The sequence below is a fragment of the Lithobates pipiens genome, unplaced genomic scaffold, assembly GCF_037356315.1.
Source record: "Lithobates pipiens isolate NorthernLeopardFrog02 unplaced genomic scaffold, aLitPip1_a1.2 Scaffold_8, whole genome shotgun sequence".
NCBI classification, from domain to species: Eukaryota; Metazoa; Chordata; class Amphibia; order Anura; family Ranidae; genus Lithobates; species Lithobates pipiens.
The window spans coordinates 17,976,566-18,000,232 of record NW_027507903.1 but is presented as its reverse complement, the minus strand read 5'-3'; the positions used below and the strand labels follow the sequence as shown (position 1 = coordinate 18,000,232).

The 23,667-nt window shown below is 40.0% G+C and overlaps 1 protein-coding gene across 1 annotated transcript in view; it reads left to right on the top strand.

Annotated features, from left to right (window-relative positions):
• LOC143960690 (synemin-like) overlaps positions 1 to 23,277 on the top strand; it is a 77,356-nt gene extending 54,079 nt beyond the window's left edge. The window contains exons 3-4 of the mRNA XM_077469491.1: positions 5,940 to 6,013; positions 17,081 to 23,277. Coding sequence (XP_077325617.1) covers positions 5,940 to 6,013; positions 17,081 to 21,909 — 4,903 coding nt within the window. The 3' untranslated portion in view covers positions 21,910 to 23,277. The remainder of the gene's footprint in view (positions 1 to 5,939; positions 6,014 to 17,080) is intronic.
• The last annotated feature ends 390 nt before the right edge of the window (positions 23,278 to 23,667 follow it).

Here is a 23,667-nt window from a genome sequence, read left to right as displayed (position 1 = left end):
ATAAAGTGCAGATTTGTGGAGAGCACGACTAATAGTTGTCCTGTGGACAGATTCTCCCACCAGAGCTGTGGATCTCTGCAGCTCCTCCAGAGTTACCATGGACCTCTTGGTTGCTTCTCTGATGAATGCTCTCCTTGCCCGGCCTGTCAGTTTAGGTGGACGGCCATGTCTTGGTAGGTTTGCAGTTGTGTCATACTCTTTCCATTTTCAGGTGATGAATTGAACAGAGCTCCGTGAGATGTTCAAAGCTTGGGATATTTTTTTATAACCTAACCCTGCCTTAAACTTCTCCACAACCTTATCCTTGACCTGTTTGGTGTGTTCCTTGGCCTTCATGATGCTGTTTGTTCCCTGAGGTTCTCTAACAAACCTTTGAGGGCTTCACAGAACAGCTGTATTTATACTGAGGATAAATTACACAAGGTGGACTTTATTTACTAATTATGTTACTTCTGAAGGTAATTGGTTCCACTAGATTTTAGTTCCGGGTAAAAGAGTAATGGGGGCTGAATACAAATGCATGCCACACTTTTCAGATATTTACTTATAAAAAATTTTGAAAACCATTTATAATTTTCCTTCCACTTCACAATTATGTGCCACTTTGTGTTGGTCTATCACATGAAATCCCCAAAAAAAAAAAAAATTTACATTTTTGTTTGTACCATTACAAAATGTGAAAAATTTAAGGGGTATGAATACTTTGTCAAGGCACTGTAGGGAGCGCTGGTAAGATTGTGTGGGACTTGGTGTCACCCTTATTCAGAAAGGAGTACCACTTGCATGCGTACAATTATTACACAAGCGTGCCACTTTTTAGTAATAATTTGTTAGCAGTGAAGTGGAGGGACTCACAGAATGTTTTCGTTCTGTCCTCCCTTCACGCAGATACGAAAGTCCGAATTAAAAACATTAGTGGTCTATCATTGCTATCCCATCTCCTCCTTCATACAAGCATAGCAAGTGGGGTGTACAACTGCTTCACTTCCGGGTGTACTCCGCGTAATGATGTCACTTCCAGTTATGCCCCAATGTGTTTTGTCACGCCAATGTTATCAAGAGGGTGGTGGAACACAACAGCACTTTTTTGAAGAGCACAGTTTTTTTTTTTGGCACAGTGGATAACATTGTGAATCATTTCAGAGACTTTTTATTGGTACGGTCCAATTTTATTGGTGTTTACAGATATACACTATATTATCAAAAGTATACTCCTAAACCTTGTGGACAGCCTTCCCAGAAGAGTTGAAGCTGTTATCGCTGCAAAGGGGGGGCCAACTCAATATTGAACCTTACGGACTAAGACTGGGATGCTATTAAAGTTCATGTGCGTGTAAAGGCAGGTGTCCCAATACTTTAGGTAATATAGTGTATGCGAACAATCTTGTTTAATGTGTATTTAATTTATCTTTATTCACTTTTAAATTAACAGATTAGCGCTGTATAGTAGAGAACTCATATACCATTAATTAAATAATAACAGGCTACAGGATCTTGCTTTTCTTTTTTCCTCCTTTTTATCTGTCTGCATCTCTTGTCTTTGTATCCATTCTTGGCTGCTACTGTTTATTTGGAGTGGCTCCTCTTTAGTAGCTTTCACTATATCCTTTAACAGTTGTCAAAGTGGCTCCTGTAAACCAAGCCGTTCAACTTGGACGACCACCTGTGCATGGTCACATTTCTACACCGCGGCTCGCTTTCCTACAGGGTGTGGTTGTCATGTTGGATATCATTTAAACTTTCACGTAACATGCTGAAAGAAAATTATCACCCGTAACGGAGAAGTAGTGAGTCAGTTTCCGAATCCGTCAGGGTGGAGTCAGATATGAGTTTGCTTTTTATTTTAGGTCGGCTACATTCTCACGGCTTAGAGCATCAGATTAATACAGAGCCTGTGTTTTCAGCTGCTACATGTGGGGTGTCCCACTGGATAGTATATTTAGACGTTTCTATTGCTGCACAAACTAACAGCAATAGAAGCCAGATTTCTGGGGCCATCTGTGAAATCACTTAATATATTGTGATAGGATGTTGGCGGCTTCCAGGTTGAGGAACAGCTTTCTACATTGCACACCATAATTTGTATGCTAGATAAGGAAGGGCAAAACATATACATTAGCTATACAAAGAAGACAAACACACACTTGTCTTCATTATCAAATTTTCCCTAGACCTTATGAACACATGAGCGCTTATAGCTTCTGTTGATTCCTCACCCAGTCTCCAGGACTCATTAAAAGAGAACCATTTTTGGCCATAGTTCTCTTCTAGATCACAAGAGTATACTTACTTTTGTTGTGCTGTTACCCCCCGCTATCAGCTGAAGGGGCAGAGCCACACCAATATTGTCAAAATCTACCCATCTGGATATTGACAGTTTATAAGCAACATGCATCATGGTGTTGTAGGCAGTAAACACACAGTCCAAGTCCAAGTTAGGCAATAAAATGATATTGTAGAAAGGTTCAACACAACTTATTCAAGCCACTTACGAACTGTGTCTGAAGACTTGAAGATGCCAATAGCTTCTGCAACGAGGAGCAGAATGCAACCTGGCTGTTTCACACCCAAAGGGGAGGCTTCCTGAAGAGAGGTAGACATAGTACCTGCACTATCCCTACTTCTCAGGAACCTTTAGCTACCTCTGTGTGACAAACCTGCATGGTTTAGGAGATATTTACTATATACGCGTGCGCCAACGTCATCGATGCATACGCACTTTAGAAAGGGCACGATCATGCCCTTTCTAAAGGCATCATATGCGGTAGTGATGTCACGCGACTCCGATCAGTCACAGAGACGGAGTCCATGGCCCCAGAAGAAAGAGGGGTGAAGATGGATGCTTCCAGCTAGTGGAGACAGTGGTGACATTGCAGGCTTTGTATTCAGGTAAGTGAGATATAATGGGCTACTATGCGATCCATAGTAGTCCATTATGCTTTACCTTTGCAGGGAAATAAAGAGGAAGTAAAACCCATCAGGGTTTACTTCCTTTTTAAGTAAGGGTAGATGATTCATGTAGCATTTACTTCCTGGAATCCATCTGCCCTTAGCTCACACAGGCGGGAGGGTATGGTTAGCTGAAAAAGCCCCTCCTCCAGATAAAAAAAATGCCCTGAAGTCTCACCAGTTCCCAAATGTCTTGCAGGACAATTTCATGGGTCAGATGGTAGATGCACCAACTAGAAACAAGGTGTTACTAGATCTACTGATTACCAACAATACAGACCTGACCATGGATGTGGAAATATGGGGCAATTTAGGAAACAGCGATCACAGGTCAATTGGCTTCAGTATAAATCACACAAATAGGAAACATAAGGGGAACACAAAGACATTGAATTTCAAAAGAGCCAACTTCCCTAAACTACAAACCTTGCTATAAGATATAAATTTGGATAAAATCTTAGAAACAAAGAACACGGAAGAGAGATGGGTTTGCTTTAAGAGCATATTAAATAACGGTATTAGCCAGTGCATCTCATTGGGAAATACATTTAAAAGAGCGAACAAAAGTCCTGGATAGCTTAACTCCAATTTAAAAATGCATATAAAAGCAAAGGAAAAGGCCTTCAAAAAATACAGGGCTGAGAGATCATCATCAGCATTCAGACTTTACAAAGAATGCAACAAGATATGTAAGGGAGCAATTAGGGAGGCTAAGGTAGAACACAAAAGACACATAGCGGAGGAAAGCAAAAAAAATCCCAAGAAATTCTCTAAGTATATCAACAGTAAAAAAGGGAGGACAGACCATATTGACCCCATTAATAATGAGGAAGGACATCTGGTTACAAAGGATGGGGAGATGGTGAAGGTATTGAATGTATTCCTCTCAGTCTTCACGAGGGAATCGGGGGCTTCAGTAACCAAAACTGCAGTGTTTGTCCTTGTGACACATCACAGGAAGCACTCTTATGGCTAACAGAGGACAGAATTAGAAATAGACTTGGGAAACTTACCATTAATAAATCACCAGCACCAGCTGGCTTGCACCCGAGGGTACTCAGGGAACTCAGTCACGTAATTGCCAGGCCATTGTTCCTAATTTTTACTGACAGTCTACTGACTGGAATGGTACCAGCTGATTGGAGAAAAGCCAATGTAGCATCAATATTTAAAAAAGGACCAAAATACATCCCTGGGAATTACAGACCAGTTAGCCTAACATCAATAGTATGCAAGCTCTTGGAGGGGATGATAAGGGACTATATAAAAGATTTTAGTAGTGAAAACAATATCTTTAGAAGTAGTCAGCATGGATTCATGAAGAATAGTTCTTGCCAAACCAATCTATTAACCTTCTATGAGTAGGTGAGTTGCCATCTAGATAAAGGAAGGCCTGTAGATGTGGTGTATCTGGATTTTGCAAAAGCATTTTACACAGTTCCCCATAAACGTTTACTGTACAAAGTACAGTCCGTTGGCATGGACCATATGGTGAGTACATGGGTTGAAAACCAGCTACAAGGGTGAGTTCAGTTCAATCTCTGTATTTGCAGACAATACTAAGCTAAGCAGGGCAATAACTTCTCCACAGCATGTGGAAACCTTGCAAGAAGATCTGAACAAATTAATGGGGTGGGCAACTACATGGTAAATGGGGTTCAATGTAGAAAAATGTAAAATAAGGCTTTTGGGTGGCAAAAATATGAATGCAATCTTCTCACTGGGGGGTGAACCTCTGGGGGAATGTAGGATGGAAAAGGACCTGGGGGTCCTAGTAGATGATAGGCTCATCAATGGCATGCAATGCCAAGCTGTTGCTAACTAAGCAAACTGAATATTGGCATTAAAAAGGGATCAACTCCAGAGATAAAATGATAATTCTCCCGCTCTACAAGACTCTGGTCCGGCCGCACCTGGCGTATGCTGTCCAGTTCTGGGCACCAGTCCTCAGGAAGGATATACTGGAAATGGAGCGAGTACAAAGAAGGGCAACAAAGCTAATAAAGGGTCTGGAGGATATTAGTTATGAGGAAGGGTTGTGAGCACTGAACTTATTCTCTGTGGAGAAGAGACGCTTGAGAAGGGATATAATTTCAATTTACAAATACCATACTGGTGACCCCACCCCACATAAAACTTTTTTGTGAAAGGGAGTTTAATAAAACACGTGGCCACTCATTAAAATTAGAAGAAATAGGTTTAACTTTAAACTGAGTAGAGGGTTCTTTACTGTTAGGGCAATAAGGCAATTAGGCGGCAAGGATGTGGAATTCCCTTTCACAGGCGGTGGTCTCAGCGGGGCGCATCGATAGTTTCAAAAAACTATTAAGCCTCATACACACTATCAGATTTTCTGCTGAGTTTTGTCTTCAGATTTATCAAAGCTATGTAGTTAAAGGGCCTGCCTGATTGTATACACGTTGAAACTTCTAAGGTTTGACCTTATATTATATGGTTTTGGTAAATCTGAAGGAAAAACTCAGCAGAAAATCTGAAAGTGTGTATGGGGCTTTAGATAAGCAACCGAACGATCGCAACATACAGGGCTATACAATGTAATACTGACATATAATCGCACACGACTTGATGGACTTGTGTCTTTTTTCAACCTCCCCTACTATGTAGCTCCTAGGATGTATGACATCATTTTGTCATAGAAATCAGAAAGCAACTGAAAAAATGTAAAAAATAAATAAAAATTTTAAACACGTAAATATAATATACCTTCCTATCTATTTACTAATGCTAGCAGTATAAGGATTAAAAATAATTAATGCCGATAGAGAGTTTAGTTCTACTTTAATAAATACGCTATAAAAGGTTTAAATATATAATGCAGTGTTTGCTACATGCCTCTTAGGAGATCGGACTTCCAAACTGACCTTCAGTGTATGATTGATTTCATCATCTTTGTTACACATGCATTTGCTTACGATGACATCCCCTCTTTACTATTTACACTGAAGTATTCTTTGGCTTTGTGTTTGCAGGGCATTGCTGGAAGCAGAGAGCAAAAAGGGATCAGTAATCATCACAGAACACACTATCAGAGACAGGCCTGCCGGTGAGAATCATTCTTGATGCTGATTTTTTATTCATATCACAGCGACTAAAATGTATACATCACATTAACTTACATTATTGACATAAAACTATGTTATCAGTGTAGCGCCGGCTCCTGAAGAGCACGTGCTATGTGTTTTTCTCTATTTAAAGTTCCTAAAACGACAGTTTGGTTTTGGGCTTAATTGTACCAAATTACGGTTTCAGTACCAGTCTAGATGGATTGCACTGTGTTCTGCTTGGCCACGGGTGGCGCTGTCATCACTGGCAGGTCGGAGAATGCAGTTGTGCTGGGCGCATTGAGTGCCACTTTCTCTCAGAACCAGCCCAGTGGGAGTGTCTTCCTGCTGTGCATTCTGGGAGAGGGTACTTAAGGTACTGACATCACATGCTTCTGGGTTCCAGTCCAGAAGATCTTTCTGTCTGTTTGGTCCTGGTCCTCCTGACCAGCCCCCATGGCTCTCATGGCCTGGGGTGTGGATCCATCCAATTCAAAGTCTCGGGGCTGGCTAGCCCGAGGCAAAGTAACTGGAAGGAGGATTCAAAGGTGGTCCCGTGCTGTCTCGTCTGAGGAGAGGCCCAGCAACTGAGGAAGCAACCAGGGGAGGACTCTTCGGGAGAAGGCCACGCTGAAGGCAGGCTTCTCAGAAAGAGTCTGGAGGCTTAGTTGAAAGACACCAAGTGAATCTACACTCGTATGGTATCGCCGGACCGGCTGCAAGATACTGGTACCGTATGAGGGCTCTCTAAATTTGTCTACATCCTTCAGTTATTACAAGTGTTCTACAACAAGTCTGTGGCATAGACTTTATCTACAAGTGTTCTACAACAAGTCTGTGGCAGAGACTTTATTCAACAAGTGTTCTACAACAAGTCTGTGGCAGAGAATTTATCTACAAGTGTTCTACAACAAGTCTGTGGCAGAGACTTTATTTACAAGTGTTCTACAAGTCTGTGGCAGAGACTTTATTCACAAACATTCTACAACAGAGGCAGAGACTTTGCTTTATCTGAACACTCTATCAGCTGCTAGGCCTAGTGAGAGGAGGTCTATCCGGTAGCTGTGAGAATCCAGTTGTGAGTGGCTATTCTCTGGATTCCTGCGAGTGAGAGACTTTCTATGTTGAGCAGTTCCAAGAGTACCTGAACTTTCTACCTAAACCCTCTAACCCTCATTGAGAGACTGTGTTTTGTCTACTCTTTTTTGCAAATAAAAATCCCAAAAGCGGATCCAGTGTCAGTTTCTACAATTCTTTGGGCCATCTACCTCGAGAAACCTCTAGACATACACAAGGTCAAGAAGGTAACGGTAAGCCCAACAAAATCAGCAGCTCCTTCGGGGGTCAGTGCTACATCAGTCTAAGGCCCCTTTTATATTGACAGACTGATTGGGTCCGCCTGACAGTTTTTCAGGCAGATCGGAACCTCCATAGCTCTCTATGGTGCGGCGGATGTCAGCGGTAAGTGTGTCCACTTACACCCACCGGCATCCAAACCGATCTGGTCTGCTAAAAGCAGATGGATGGGGTTCTCCATCTGTCCGGTGGGTTGGATGGAAATTAACAGGCACTCCATTTCCATCTGACCGCCCCTTAGGGAATATCTGGCTGTGTCTATGTCCACCCTACATAGCGGAGCAGACACGGACCTGTCATTCACCTACCCAGCTGGGATCAGCGGACAGATCCCTCGCCGTGCAGGTGGATCCACTTGGCGGAGTCCACCCCTTCTGCAAGGGGCCTTACTGGAACAAAATAAAAAAGAGTAATAGGGTAGTAACTGAAAAGTTTGTCACTTGGTGATGATTAGATTGGCTTTTCCCGTGTGCCAAACCAGTTAAGGACCGAGCCTCTTTCTGAGATTTGTTGTTTACAAGTTAAAAACAGGTTTTTTCACTTAGAAACCCCAAACATTATACATTTTTTTCTAACACCCTCGAGAATAAAATGGCAGTCGTTGCAATACTTTCTGTCACGCCGTATTTGCGTAGAGGTCTTACAAGCGCACTTTTTTTGGAAAAAATACACTTTTTTGAATTAAACATAAGACAGTAAAGTTAGCCCAATTTTATTTTATATTGTAAAAGATAATGTTACACCGAGTAAATTGATACCCAACATGTCACACTTCAAAATTGTAGAATGGCGACAAACATTTACCCTTAAAAATCTCCACTGGCGACGTTTAAAAAATTCTGTAGGTTGCATGTTTTGAGTTACAGAGGTCTAGGGCTAGAATTATTGCTCTCGCTCTACTCATCACGGCGCTCCCTCACATGTGTGGTTTGAACACCGTTTTCATATGCGGGCGCTACTCGTGTATACATTCGCTTCTGCGCGCAAGCTCGTCGGGACAGGGTGCAGGGCACGGAGCTTGGCGGGACTGGGGGGGCCCCTCTCCCACCGACAATAAAAGTGATCTTGCAGCGTATACGTCTCAGAGACCACTTTTATCTGAAACCGGACCGATCACTGAAGAAGAGGATACCGGGGTTATGGCAGCTAGCTGCTGCCATAACAACAATACTCCTCTTCAAAGTACCGACGTATAACAATGGTGGGCTGTCCAAAAGGGGTTAACAATAGTAGAGTCAAACAATGAACAATAGACAGTTTGGGACTTTAAATGAGGCACGGGTTAGCGCATCCATCCCGTTATTTGGCAAAAAATAGAAAGGAAGTTGGGACTTTGAATGAAGCGGCTGGAGTGTGGAGGTCAGAGTAAAAAATAATAATTTAATTGAATCCATAATGATGTATAATACGGAGTAAATTCATATATATACATACATACATGTGCAATTATTTGGCACAATATATATTTATGAGAACATCAAGGTGTATGTAAAAACACATCAAATCAAGAAGCATATATAAACAATAAATAGTATGTAGAGCAACAGCATAGCCTACAGGTGCCTCAGGGCGACATATCCGGTACCTATGTCTATAATGGCGTAAATGTACTGAATTAATGTAGATATTAACATCAGGGCGTAATAGATATCACTGTAGCATCCAATGTAGCTTGACGCGTTTCGTGGATGCATCTCCACTCATCAGGAGCAGATGCAACAGATTCCTGTAAAATGTATAGATATAATAAACCACACTCTGTATAGAGGGGAATAGATACAGTACAAAAAGTGCTTTTAAAGGAAAATAACCAAGCATATCTACCATCCCCGGCAGCAACGCAGCAAACGGCAACTGGCCCATGGTGAGTCGGAGGCACAAATCACCCACCCGGGAGCTGAGGCGGCATGTTTGAGCAGCAGCGGATATAGTGAAAAAATGCCTGGGTGTGAAGAGGAATAATAGGGAAATGTTGGTCAACTAAAAGATAGTTGTAAATTTTTTTGGGTGAATGTAATGAATCTACAAAATTGTAATGATAATGAAAAATATTGTGTGGAAGTGATGTGCGAAAGGGGTGTGGAAAAGATGTGGTAGTTTTCTATTTTTTAACAATAGTAGAGTCAAGTTATATCTGGTGTCACACCACCTACTCCAAATCACATTAAAAGTGTTTGCAACAGTTTCTATAAATGTCAGGTCGCGTGCTTCAAAATAATTAACTTGCGTCAATGTTCTAACTTAAAAACAGTTCTAAAACAATTACTATTGCTAGAAGGGTGTAAACATAAATTTGGCTTTGTGCCAAAATTTTGGCACGTGCGGAGTAAGCATGCTTGAATCTGGCGCAGAACCACTACCAAGCAACAAATTAACAAATTGTCGTGCACCACTTTTATTATTTTTTATTAATTTGTGGCAGGAAGTTATGTTTAAATTGACAACTAGACTCTGTTTTAAAAAAAATGTAAACGGAGGCAGAAAACTGCATTAATTAAAAATATACTACAGGACCCAAATACCTATATTTCATGCCAAATTTGAAACACCTATCTGGGTGGCCTTAGAAGCACTGTGACCCTATCAAGGTTTGGTTCCACCCTTCCGACAGACGCCATCTCACTAATCCCATCACGAAACTTACTTTAAAATTCTAGGAAGCGATCAAATATTTTGCTAATCTCCAATCCCCTCACAAGCCTCTCATGACCTTTACGTATAATCCTTAATTTCCCTTAGGTCTTTAACCACTTGAGCTCCAGAAGATTTATTTTGGTGGAATTTGATAGCCACTGGGGTTTTTATTTTTTATTTTAAAAACCCAAAAAAAAAGACTGAAAATGGTGGGGAAAAAAACAATATATTTTACTTTCTGCTATAAAACATACCCAATAAAAAACAAATTTAAAAAATCGAATTTCTTTATAAATTTAGGCCAAAATGTATTCTGCTGCGTGTCTTTGGTTAAAAAAAAATCCCAAAAAGTGTATATTGATTGGTTTGTGCGAACCTTTAGCGTCTACAAACTATGGCATATACAGTATACTGGAACCCGGAAGAAGGGAGCGGTGTACAGTTACTTGCCTGTAAAATTTTACTGCGGGCGGTCCGTAAGTGGTTAAAGAATAGATTATGGGGATGTCACAAATGTGAGGTACCTGGTCACCAAAGATGGGGTCAAATGCTGTACACTTTTAACACAAGAGAAAGAGTTGTCACATCAAGATTGTTTTTGTTGCCTACAAATACAATTTCTTACATTCTAATATTGATTTTCCAGAAGGACCTAGGATGCTTACTTCTTTTGAATCCAAATGTAACACTTGCCCCATGTGCCAATCTCACTTATCTATTCTTTACTCTTGTCCTCTTCCACCCAACACCCTCCTGTGTACACACAAAAATGGTCAGCATCAGAGTAGGACGCACATGATTGGTCCCAAATTTGGGAAACAACTAAATCCTCTTCAACCAATGTATTAACCATCAATACTAATTACACGATCTTAACAAGATGGTATCTAGTTCCCTCCAGAATCATTTACTGTGTTACAGGATGCCCAACCCAGTGCTTCCAGAGATACGGTAAAGGTGGAAACTTTTTTTCACATGTGGTTGACCTGTTCTGTAATACACCAATTTTGGGTGATCTCTGAACTTTCAGATGCCCCAGTACCTTTTTATAGCCCAGCATGCTTCTTGATTTTCAAACCTTCTGGTATTACCAAACGTAGCTTTCAACTATTTTTACATGTCCTTTCTGCGGCAAAAACAGAAAATCGTCAAGGCCGGAAAATGCCCACCCTCTCTCTGAATGAAACAAAATCCAGGATAAACTCTGTCTTCCTGCATGAAAAGATAGAAGATAAGCCTAATGATAAAATGGAGACATTTCTCTATACCTTCTTGCTATATCCCTGTGTGGCTTGACCAAGATCCCCTACCTTTATAGGGGGGTGAACATGCCTGTTAACAATCCTACTTCTTCCCCCTGAATACCATCTATTGTCACTGATCCTAACTTATACCCCCCCCCCCCTTCTGCCACCCATAACCAACCTCCTTATTTGTTATATAGTGCTCCTTCCTAAAAATACAAAAAGACACTTTGTACCTTGTACCACGCACTGTATATATTTGGAAACTTCTGCGCTCTATGGGAAATAGAAAAGTAACTAATGGAAAAAAGCTGCAATCACTAAATGAGTTGTCTCTCACCACTAAGAAATTGAAATAAAGGATGTGATGCGCTGATTTCCAACCATACAGTGATCGCAATAGGCCACAGGTATGCGATTATCAAATAAAGTGCAACTGTGCATAAATTAATCAAGTGATGCTTCTGTGCATATATAACAGTAATAACTAGTGCATAAAACCATAAGGTGACTCTATGTGCAAACAAACGCAGATTTGTCATATAGACCAAAATACATATATGAAGTGTGTAAACTTAATTACAAAATGTATATAGTGAAGCAAAGACAGATTCTGGATATAAGTTATAACTGGATATACGTTAAAGTGATAACTGGTGCAAAGACCATAAAGTGACTGTATGTGCAAAAAAACACGCAAGTTTGTCATACAAACCAAAAAATTTAAAAAGTGAATGTTACTTATCAAAAAGTGTGTAAAATGGAGCACAAACAGGTAAAGAAAGAAAAAATATAAAATATTCAATTCAAGTGGCCAGCGTGATTGAAGGTAAATGTCCCATACACAGTCAGATCATGCAATCCGGTGAATACACTAAGTAAAACGTGCAGCGTGCTGGGCAATTAATCCATCCGTGATGATCCGTGCAAAAAAGCAAATATTATGCAATTACCTCACTGCTGTGAGTGAACAGCAGTATAGATGATGAACACCAGGATGATTGCAAAAAACGGCTGTGTAACACAATCTATGGGAGACTTCTCTCACTTCCTCGTGAATGGCAGGTAAACTCAGAAAAATAGATTAAGAGGGACCGCCATAGTGTAGTATTTAAAGCATAGAAGTTTTATTAAACAGGTTTAAAAACTACTCACAAACGAAGCTGATAAAAGCACATCTGACAGACAGCATTAAAGTAAGACCGGATATGGACGTCACTTCCGGGTTCCTACGCGTTACGTCTTGGAGACTTCAACTGGGACTTCAGTTGAAGTCTCCAAGACGTAACGCGTAGGAACCCGGAAGTGACGTCCATATCCGGTCTTACTTTAATGCTGTCTGTCAGATGTGCTTTTATCAGCTTCGTTTGTGAGTAGTTTTTAAACCTGTTTAATAAAACTTCTATGCTTTAAATACTACACTATGGCGGTCCCTCTTAATCTATTTTTCTGAGTTTACCTGCCATTCACGAGGAAGTGAGAGAAATCTCCTATAGATTGTACCACGCACGCCATAATTATTTTTAGAGAATAGGGATATTTATTTAGTGTCACTTTAAGCATACTTACAGAAAATTGTGCATTTTTTGGCGTGCACCAGTCTTTGTTAATTACCCCAGTGTTTCCAATCATCCTAAATCCAGACATGTAGATAGCACTAGCCAGAACCAGGAATGGTGTTTTCTCCGAATTGCAGCTTTTCTATTACTCTTTATTCATCGGCCAGCAGGACCGTTAACAAAGTTGCAAGTTAATATTTATGTATAGGACCAATTTAAAAAAAAAAAGCAAATGAAAAATACATTAGTGTGAACGAGTTCTAACACATTCTTTTTTTCGTTGTATGTTACATTTTTAGTTTTGTTATACATGAATTTCTCATTAGTAAATAGCACAGCAATATAAATACAATTAGGTCATGACCTGTGACATATTATTAGTTTGCGATTGTCTTTAAAAAGCTTAGAAACCTAAAAAAATACACCTGCTGATATTTTATAAAGACTATTATACCGAAAAAATTGTGAAAAGCTCCAAATATGGAATACTTCTGGCCATCTTCCTTTAATAAAACAAATATTTTCTTAAAACAACCACGGTTCCTATCCTTTAAAATTACTTGAATTACTTTGTATAATACAGTTTTCCTTATATGGTGAATTGTTATCTACAACTTAAAACCAAAGTACATATTTTTGGTATTTTTTTAGATGTTTACCCCAAATCTCAGAGCACAACTTTCAAAACTTTAAACAGAGAATAGAACGTAAAATAATAAACAGTAAGGCTGCGTACTCACGGGCGGATTGTCTGCCCAACTAAGTTCGGCAGACAATCCGACAGACAGTCCGTTCAAAATTTGCATGAACGGACTTGACCACACACGATGAGCAGACAGTCCGCTGAAAGCGTGCGTGATGACGTGTACAGCACGTACGACGGGACTAGAAAAACGACGTCCTATACACTGCAATGCAACCTTCGGCCGTGTAAACCCTTTCTGAGCATGCGCCATACTTAGTCCGTCCAACTTGCCTACATACGAGCGGACTGTCCGCTGAAACCAAGTTTGGACGGACAAAACCAAGTTTGAACGGACTGTCTTACGGAAATTCCGTAAGACTTTGTTCGTCAGACTGTCCTCTGAAAAAGTCCGCTGAAGCCCACACACGAGCGGATTGTCCGCTGAAACACTGTTCAGCGGACTAAGTTGGACAGACAATCCGCCCGTGTGTACGCGGCCTAAGTGACATCCAAATTAAATATAGTGCAAAAAAGTGAAATAATTCCAAAAAGGTGAGAAAATTAATATGGAATTATTGTCAGTGTATCTGCAACAACTCCACCATCCGTCAGCCAGAGTGTGATCTCGTCTGGAGCACCACCACCTATTCGGACAAAATGCTTGCTTACCAGCTCACATCCTCCTATAATGGAAGGTCAAAAACACTTGTTGCTACACACCTAGTCAGGGCCTTTTGATGCCATCTAAAGATGTTCTCAAAGCCATAGGTGAAGACCATCCAGATGATGCTTCCAATATCGAACGCTTTTCCTGACTCTGGTAGGTTATAGTGTCAGGGAAAACATAGTTTTGAGGCTGAATTTTTTTAGTCCCCACTGCCCAGGACTGTCAGCTTCCACATCCCATCGGCAGCGTCTGCATCACATGTTTGACCATTATCTAGGGGTGAAAACAGAGATGGAGAGCTTTCCAGTTGAGAATAGACCACTGGCCAGAATTCGCCCAGTATGCTATTGAGCTGCTGGGTTGCGTGCTTTCTGAAAGGGCATTCAGTGCTACTGGAGATTTTGTTGCTTATCATAGAATGCGTCTGTCCACAGACTCCGTGGACCATCTGACTTTTATAAAAATGAATCAGTCCTGGATTACCAGCAGCTATGAAGCCCCTGATACTGATGTTGGCGATTAAGTGTTGGGATGTGTAATCACTGCAGGACTTCTAGGCTGCCTAGTGTTATGGGTGCTGATTTCATGTGGAAGAATGTTTTTGGTGTAGGGTAAATGGGCACAATTAACACCCAAAGACCACTTTTTTTCTGCACCTGTTTGACAGGTACATATCACTACAATTTTTTACAGCAAGGCCAATTCTTGCTTTCATCAGGAGTACCTCTATAGGGTTGCGGTGTGAAGGCACCACCAACACCCAAAGAACTATTTTTTTGCACCTGTTTGACAGGAGTATATCATTAGAATTTTTGACAGCATGGCCAATTCTTGCTTTCATCAGGAGTACCTCAATGCAGTCACAGTGTGAAGGTGCCATCGACACCCAAAGAACAATCCCATAACAGAAGTAGAAATCCAAAGTCTATGGTAGAAACACCAGAATTTATCCCAAAAATGGCTAATCTTGTTCCCAATGCACTACATTGTGGTCTCATCATACAGACTGGCTCCCCAAGTCATTGCTTACAAAATAAAGAAAGCTTGCAGGGAAAATTTCATTTTGTGGCCTTTATAAATGCAATTATTGCTGCAGCAGCTTATATACACAGTACAGATGTGCCACTTTATAGGTGCCCTAAGGAGACCCCCCAGGCACTATATTGAAAGGAATTTTTCATTTTTATACTTTCACTTTAAGCATCAATAAATCACTGCTCATTTAAATATGACGTATTTTAAAACTTTTTTTTCATTGATACATGTCGCCCAGGGCAGTACCCGGACCCCATAACCATTATATGGCCAATTACTTGCATATAAGCCCTCAAAATGGGCACTTTTGATTACATTTTTCACATTCGGATCCCATAGACTTCAATGGGTTTGGCTATTCGATTCCAGACTTTTGCAATGTTCACATACCACAGCTACACTTTGCCAAACAGGAGTTCTAAGTGCACCAACTAAAGTGGCTAGCCGAAGATACACAACCTCATCTTTCTTCCAAGGGACTGAAGTTACTGGTGCGATATGGACATGCACACACATACTCAGGGCTCTGTATATGAAGTGTATGTTTGGGATAGTCTGACCTGGAAGTTACGCCACTGAACACTGAGCTAGGTACAATGTTTGTAGTTGGGTCTGTGGTGTCAGGGGACAGAAGAGAGAAGTCTGACATAAGAGAGAGTCATTCTTCTGCTCTCCTCCTGCCTGGACTCATAGAGCCAATTTAAGTAGCGGTAATCAATCCAGTATAAAGTTGCCATCTTGTGATTTGCTGTTATTGAAGTGTTTGCCTCTGCCCTTGGAATTATTTGGGGTTGTTTGCCATTTTGAAATCCCCTGAAAACAGCCTGATATAATACATTGAGTTATATTGCTCTTGATCTCAGGTATTGTTCTTCGGCTAATTAATTTAAGAATATACTGTTACTGTCTGTTACTTTTCCACAGAAACCTTTATAGTAAAGACATTTCTGTGTTTTGTCATAACGTGTGTTTTCGTTGGTTCTTGCACTTACACTATTGCCTGGTGTGCCAGAGGGGCTGAGGCTGTTCTTGGGGTTGAGAGGCAGAGTGCAGAACCAATTATACTTAAGCGGCTCCTTCCTGGGTAGTGCTAGATGAGTCTCAGGCCACCAATCATATCACTGGACAAGAAACCAGACCTCGATCTATATCCAGAATAGGGCCATGTAAAAACAAATAAGTTAAATAATCAATGTGGTAGAAAACCGAACCTAAAAAGTTACTAGCTAATATGTTTAGAAACTAGTATGAGCAAACACTGCTGTGGTGCCCACAAAAACCCCAATGTGTACTAAAGGACAAACTGGACAACAGGAAGTGTCACAATTGGTCATATGGAGTCACGACACTACGTATAGTTAGAGTGGCATCTAGTGGACAAAAATTACACTAGATACCACTTATTTCATTTGGATGTCACTTACTGTTTGTTATATGTGGGTGCCAACTACATTGTGGATGCTTTTGAATATTATGGTACTGTGTTTATATCTCACAGGAGAGTTTCTGCTTGAGTAATTGGTGTATTATTGGGTACATTTTATTAATAAGCTCAGTTTTTCTTTTTTCTTTTTATTAGAACATACAACAAAACAGGTAAATGAAGAAAAAAATCCTTAGGGTTGATTTACTAAAACTGAAGAGTGCAAAATCTGGTGCAGCTGTGCATGGTAGCCAATCAGCTTCTAACTTCAGTTTGTTCAATTAAGCTTTGACAAAAAAAGAAAACAGGAAGCTGATTGGTTTCTATGCAGAGCTGCAACAGATTTTGCACTCTCCAGTTTTAGTAAATCAACCCCTTAGTGTCTTTATTTCTACTGTTTCATACCAAAGGATGTAAAAAATAAAATAAATCTAGACATATACTAACAATACTTTGTTTTGTCTAGGGTATGTGACATCAACATTGGAGGAGACCACACGATTTTCTAACATAGGACGAGAGACATTTCAATATCCAAGTACTAAAAGCCAAGGCAGGACACAATGGAAAGTTCAGACAGCTGATTCAGGCAGATTCCAGACTCGGACTACACCACAAACACAGATTTCACCAAGATATACAAATTTAGGAAACACGAGCAGTTCCTTTGGCTCACGTATTTATGAAACTACATCTCAACAAAGACATGGCAGGTGGGACACAAGCTTGTCCCCAAGATATGACTCTTCACGTAAGTCAGAAGCCACACCAACTGTGCTGTATCAGACAGTACAACCAATAACCATGGCGCCATATTCATCCACGCAATCAACAATAATTAGTCAAACAAGCCAACAAGAGCAAATTACAGATCAGAAGCCAGTAGCTCGCCCAAGATCTCGTTCCAAAGAGGCTAGCATAGGTCAGGTTGACATTAAGGTAGAAAACAAGCAACAAGAAACTGATTCTCAAAAAGTATTTGCAACAGAAGTTGTTAAAGACAGGAAATTAGAATTGCAATCTGTAAGAGAAACAAAGCATGTTGTGGCGGGCAAGGAAAACATGGGCGCAAACGAGAATAGAAAGAATTATGATGAAACAGTAAGTGTAACAGAAACAGTGCAGAAAGAGACAATTCAAGAGCCTAAAACACAAGAGCTGCCTGTGAAAAAGGAGAGAAAAAAAAGAGAACTAGCTAAAAAAAGAAAAGAAGAGCAGGAGAATGTTGCGATAGGTAACACGAATGTGGCAGGAGGTTCAACGGTGGATGTAAATGAAACCACCCAGGTGAAGAAAACATATGTCCTTGGTGATAAGGCAGCTGATCAGCCAATTTTATATGAAATACCAATAAAATTTGAGGAAAGAAAACAGGAAGACGTTGAAGAAAACATAGCAAGAAACGTTAGTCAAACCTATGTGAATCAAGATACTACTTCTCAAAGGAAAATTGGGGAATCTGGCAAAACTAACCTAGAACACAGAGAGGAAAAGATTTTGGTTGACGATTATCTTAAACAGTTAGGACAGTCTTCTGTATTTGAAAAGAATGAGGCTAATACCTTATTGGAAGAAAACAATCGGGGCAGCAAGTTTATAAAAACCTTTGTTCCTGGAGAAAAGCCAAAAGATAAGCAAGTAGTCATGGAAATACCAATACAACTTGAAGGTAACAGAAAAGAAACTGGTTCATACAAAGAAAATGTTGAGAATTCAGTGCAAAGCAGAGTTTCAGAAAATGTAAATAGAATTTTTATCGGTGAAAAAGAAAGAGTTGGAATTGATGAAAAGAACAAATTGCATGCAAGCTTTGAAAACGATGAGTTTAGCAGAGCAGAAGAATCTTCAAGTATTTCATCAGAGACCTTTGAAAACAAAGTCTTAGTCACCGATATACTTAAACAATTAGGTCATCCTTCTGACTTGGATGATACCAATGTTACCTATTTAGAACGAAAACAAAAGTGCAGTGATGGATCCATGAAAACAGAAATATTGGTAGAGTCTAAAGTAGAAGAAGAGCTGGATTTGTTTGATGAACCAGACCTAACCGATTTGTGGAACACAGCATCCATTTCATCATCTCAGAAGACAGAGACAGCTAATATCCCAGTTGAAGAAATTCACAGCAGGAAATTCAAGAAAACAATATTGGAAGATATAACAGGAGCAGAAGCAGAAGAATGGATAGGAAACGTTGTTCACACTGGACTAAAGGGATCTCCAGGAAAATCCGTTAATGTTGAGATAATTCAGGAATCCATTGGCACATTTGCTTATGAAAAAGGAGAGTATTCTCCACCATTCCATGTAGAAGAAACAAAGGATAACTATAATGAAGAAGAATCGGTAAATACTGAAGAAATGCCTGCTTCTATAAGAACAGATCAAACACAAGAAGATATTACAGGAGCAGAAGCAGAAGAATGGATTGGAAATGTCATTCACACTGGACTAAAGGGGTCTCCAGGAAAATCTGTTAATGTGGAGATAGTTGAAGAATCCATTGGCACATTTGCATATGAAAAAGGGGAGTACTCTATACCATTCCATGTAGAAGAAGCAGAGGATAGCTATTATAAAGAAGAATCAGTAAATCCTGAAGAAATGCCTGCTTCTGCAAGATCGGATCAAACACAAGATAACATTCAACCCAGTGAAAGTCCAGCTCGAGTTGAGGAACTAATAGAGGGTGAGCACGTTGATGAAGAAATTGATTACTTTGTTTCCATTCCAGATGATAATCCATATGTACAGGAAGAGGAAGAGGAGACCATACGAGGAAAAATTTACACAGAGGAAGAGTCCCATGGTACATATTCTTGGCAGGATGAATTCTTACAGGGCTCCCAAGGTCGTAAAAGTTTGAGTGAGATGTTAAAACAAGCTGCGATAACTGAACAAAGCTCCACAAACTACAGAACCACAGTGGATTACAGTGATACACTAGGCGAAGAAGAACAAAAGGAAACATCTCATGTGAAAACTGTTGTGATTGAGAAAGCAAACACCTATGAGTCCTCAGTGGATAGAGATAATGAACTGCAAACACAACAACAAAATGAAGACGCACCTGTTGAGGCTATCTGGATTGCGAAAGCAGCCACCTATGGGTCATCAGTGGATAGTGGTGATAGCTCTGACATGACAAAAGAAGACAGACAATTACATGTAAAAACTATTGGTATTGAGAAAGCAGACAGCTATGGGTCCTCAATGTACAGCAGCAGAAGTTTTGACACTGAGGAACATGGAGGAGAGTCCCCTGTTGAAACTGTTGTAATCGAGAAAACAATTAAAGCTTCTCCTGAAATGCAGTTATCATTAATTGACTTTCTTTCAAAAGACCTCAAAGATTCCCATGAAAAATTAAAAGGGACGCTAGAATGTTTGCAAGGAAGCCTTCCTAAGGAGCTAGTTGAAGAGCTGTCAACACTTGCTGGGGAAGAGCAAACACAAACCAGCAGCTTGGCGGTGGATATTAAAAAGCTTGACCAAGCAGATAAAAGTGGCCTTGTGACCATTGTGGCAGAAATAAACTTATCAAAAACCTTAGACGCAGATGATGTAAATGATCTTGATTTAAATAAAATCATTGAAAGCGAAGAGAGGACTATTCACAAATCTCAGACAATGTCCTCTGAAGATGTACCGCAAAAAGAAGAGAGCACTGCTGGAAACAAAATGAATAGAAGTGAAGACTCGTACAATTTTGTTACACTGGGAATGAATAATAGAGAACAGCGTTACATATTTGAAGAAAATGTTCTGAAAAGCCCAACAACTGCAAGTGTCCATTTTAGTCCTACACAGGAAGTCTCCTATGGGCAAAGCTCCACTGATGCTAGCAGATTCATAAAACGTATAGAGTTGGATGACCTTGAGCAGATATTTCAAGTGGAGCCTGCAAGTTCTCAGAGTTCAGCTGCCTCCCCTTCCCCAACAGAAACAAACAGATCTGAGCATCATATTAAGCTTGCATCCAAGGAACCATTGTACAACAAACAAATCATCTTTGAGGGCCCTATCTCTGAAAACCTTAAACTGGATATTGTGAAAAACACAGAAGAAACATCCGAACAGAACAGATCTATAAAACATATAAAAATAAGTCCAACTGAAAATGTTCCCACAGAGCAGATCATATTTCAGGGACCTCTATTCAAAACTTTTGGCGTAGGAGCTGCAGGAGAACTAGCAGCTCAAGAAAAATATGTAGAACGTGTTAGTCGGGCAACTAAAAGCTCATTCTTTGAGAGCTTTCAAGTTGGTAGTCAGGAAACTACAAGTCATAGCACTGAGTTTACTGCAGGATCCAGTAAGGCAACATCACATTTTAAGGTGAACCCAAGTGAATCTCTCAGTACACAAGTTATGTTTGAGGGCAGAATTCCCACAACTGATGACTTCAGCAGACCTAGCAGACTAGAAACTGATACTTCAAAAGATGACATAAAACCAATCGAACATAGTTCCGCTACTCAGAAAATTCATCTGTCAAAACAAGTTAAGTATCAAGGTTATGTTTCTGAACAACATACTTCGGAAGATCATGGCGACATCACAGAGAGAAATGACCAAACCAATGTCAATACTTCTATCCACCACATAAAACTGAGTCCAAGCAAAGAACATATTGTTTTTGGAGGCCCCATCTCTGCAAATTTCCACATTAGTGGAGAAGACAAAACATATGTGGAAGATACAAACAGACCTATTAGACACATTCGACTTGGCTCCCCAGAAGCACCTATGTCAGAATTTGTAATCTCTGAAGGACCAACTACAGAATCTTATGAATCTTCTGATTTTTTTGTTTCTTCACCATCTGGAGATTCTACTGAGAGTGAAAGATCGATCAAGCATATCAAACTGGGTCCAAAAGAGAAGACATTCACTTTTCAGATGGACATAACCAAATTTGCCACAAAGCATTCAGAAGGAAAAGAAGCTGAAGATAGTGGAGTGGTGATTACTTCCAGTAAGTCTGAAGGTCAGCCAAGATATAGTCAGTCAAGTACTGAATTAATGGATGACCCAGAGGTGGCAGAAAGTGGATATGGTGAGGAAGAAGTTGCTGGCGTCTCTCAGTTTGCTTACGAAATCCTGCCCCAGAGCCAGAACATCACTGAAACATCACAGCTTGAAAAAACTGTTCAAATGCAAAGAATGATACATCAGAGTCATATGGTCTCTGGTGAGAAAAGAGTGGCCATTGTTTATCTTGATGAAGAAGAGGAAGTGGAAGAAGAGGAAGAGGAAGCAGATCAAGATTATCTTAGGCGCTCGTTCTGAAATCCATTATAATATTTAACCAAACAAAAAAAGTGTATATACAAAAAAACTTTTACTAGCATGATAGCACAACCACACAAGGCGTGGCCCAATGGCATGAATTTTTAAGTATCTGTATAAATTAGAAATTGCCGTAATGCACTGAAATTTTATTTGCTAAAGAATTTAATTGAGTACTGCACCTATCTCACACCTTTTGCAACAATCTACTCTTAAGAGCTGACCTAACCCATCTTGTTCCTGCAACAGCATTCATTATCTGTTTCGGGCAATACTAAACTTATAATCACTTGTCAGTTAAAGTACATCTGTCAGTTAGTGGTGATAGTGGTTTTATGTACCAAACTAATTTCCATGTATCATAAAACCACCTCACTAGTAACACATTTTCCTTGTACCAAAATGCTGTAATTTCTGCTGAACCAGTTGGCCGAGGTCACAATTTGATCATAATTAAAGTGTCTCCAAACGAACCTCTGCAAGTTAATAAAAAAGTTATGCCCCAAATTTGCATTACTTTTGGTACAGCCCTCATATTAAATTTTTGGTTTTGGGCTTAGATACATTTTAAGCTACCCCCTTTAAACTCTGGTCATAGTGAAGTGTTGGGGTGTGTGTGGAGGTGTCTTAATATATCAGACTTTTTTTTTTAATAACACTTTTTCCATGTGTGTATTATGGTTGCTGTTCACGTTATTATTGTTTATAGTAGGTTTATATGCGCCCAGCATCATCCTGTGTATCTGAAAGCCTGTACCTGATGTGCTGTATACTTATTGTATACCTATTGCTTTTTTTTCTGTGCTGCAGTAATGTGTTCACCTAGCTTTGATGAGTAATAGAGTCATTCAGTAGATGAACACCATAAGGTTTCTGTTTGTGTGAAAGAGTGGCTTAGCAGTAGAATGATCTTGCCAAGCTTAGCTAGCACATACAATCAGTCGGGAAGTAAAGTAAACAGATCCCACCGTCACTGTCAATGAAAAGTGACAGCCAATTTCCCAAATGTTAGGCTACTGTTGGAAAAGTGTTTTTGGAACATTGGGTTTTCAACTTTGAAAAAAACAGTTTTCAGCAGATGCCCACCTGTGATTCCAATGAGGCACCTTTTATCTCACAAAATGCCCCAAGCGGCTTTTAAAAACAAAATTAATCTAATGTAACAAAGTGTGATTAGGAAGACTCATCATTATGTCCCCACTGTCATTACCTTCAAACTTCTAAAAACACAGTTGGTATGCGGTGTGAGTGCGTATGGTACAATGACAATAGTTTTTTAGATTGACACTAGTCGCAGATGTACGCAGTAGAATTCGAGTTTTTGCTAAAAACAGCAGATTGGAAAATAAAGTATTTTTGTGTCTCATACGGAAGCCTCTGTTGTCAATTAATTTTACATTTAAAGTTTTTAGCAGCGATCCGAGTTGCTCTGGTATGGAGAAGAGAATTGTGTAACTGAATCATGTACAGAGGGTAAACATGCTTTCTGTGTCCCTTTAACAACTTCAGCACAGGAAGGGGGTAAAATCATCCGGGGCTGAAGTGGTTAAGGTCATCTATTAAACAACTCATAATCTAAACTTGCGCTTAGAAGAAACACTAAAACTGTGAGAGTACGCACTTAGAGCTGCCTTCATGTTCCAGAAGCTAAAGTGGTTCTGAAGGTTGAAGGTTTTTTACATATTGAAGGTTTTTTTTACCTTCTATGCGTGAAGGTTAAACATTTTCAATGGGCATGTCCATCCCCCTATATGCAAT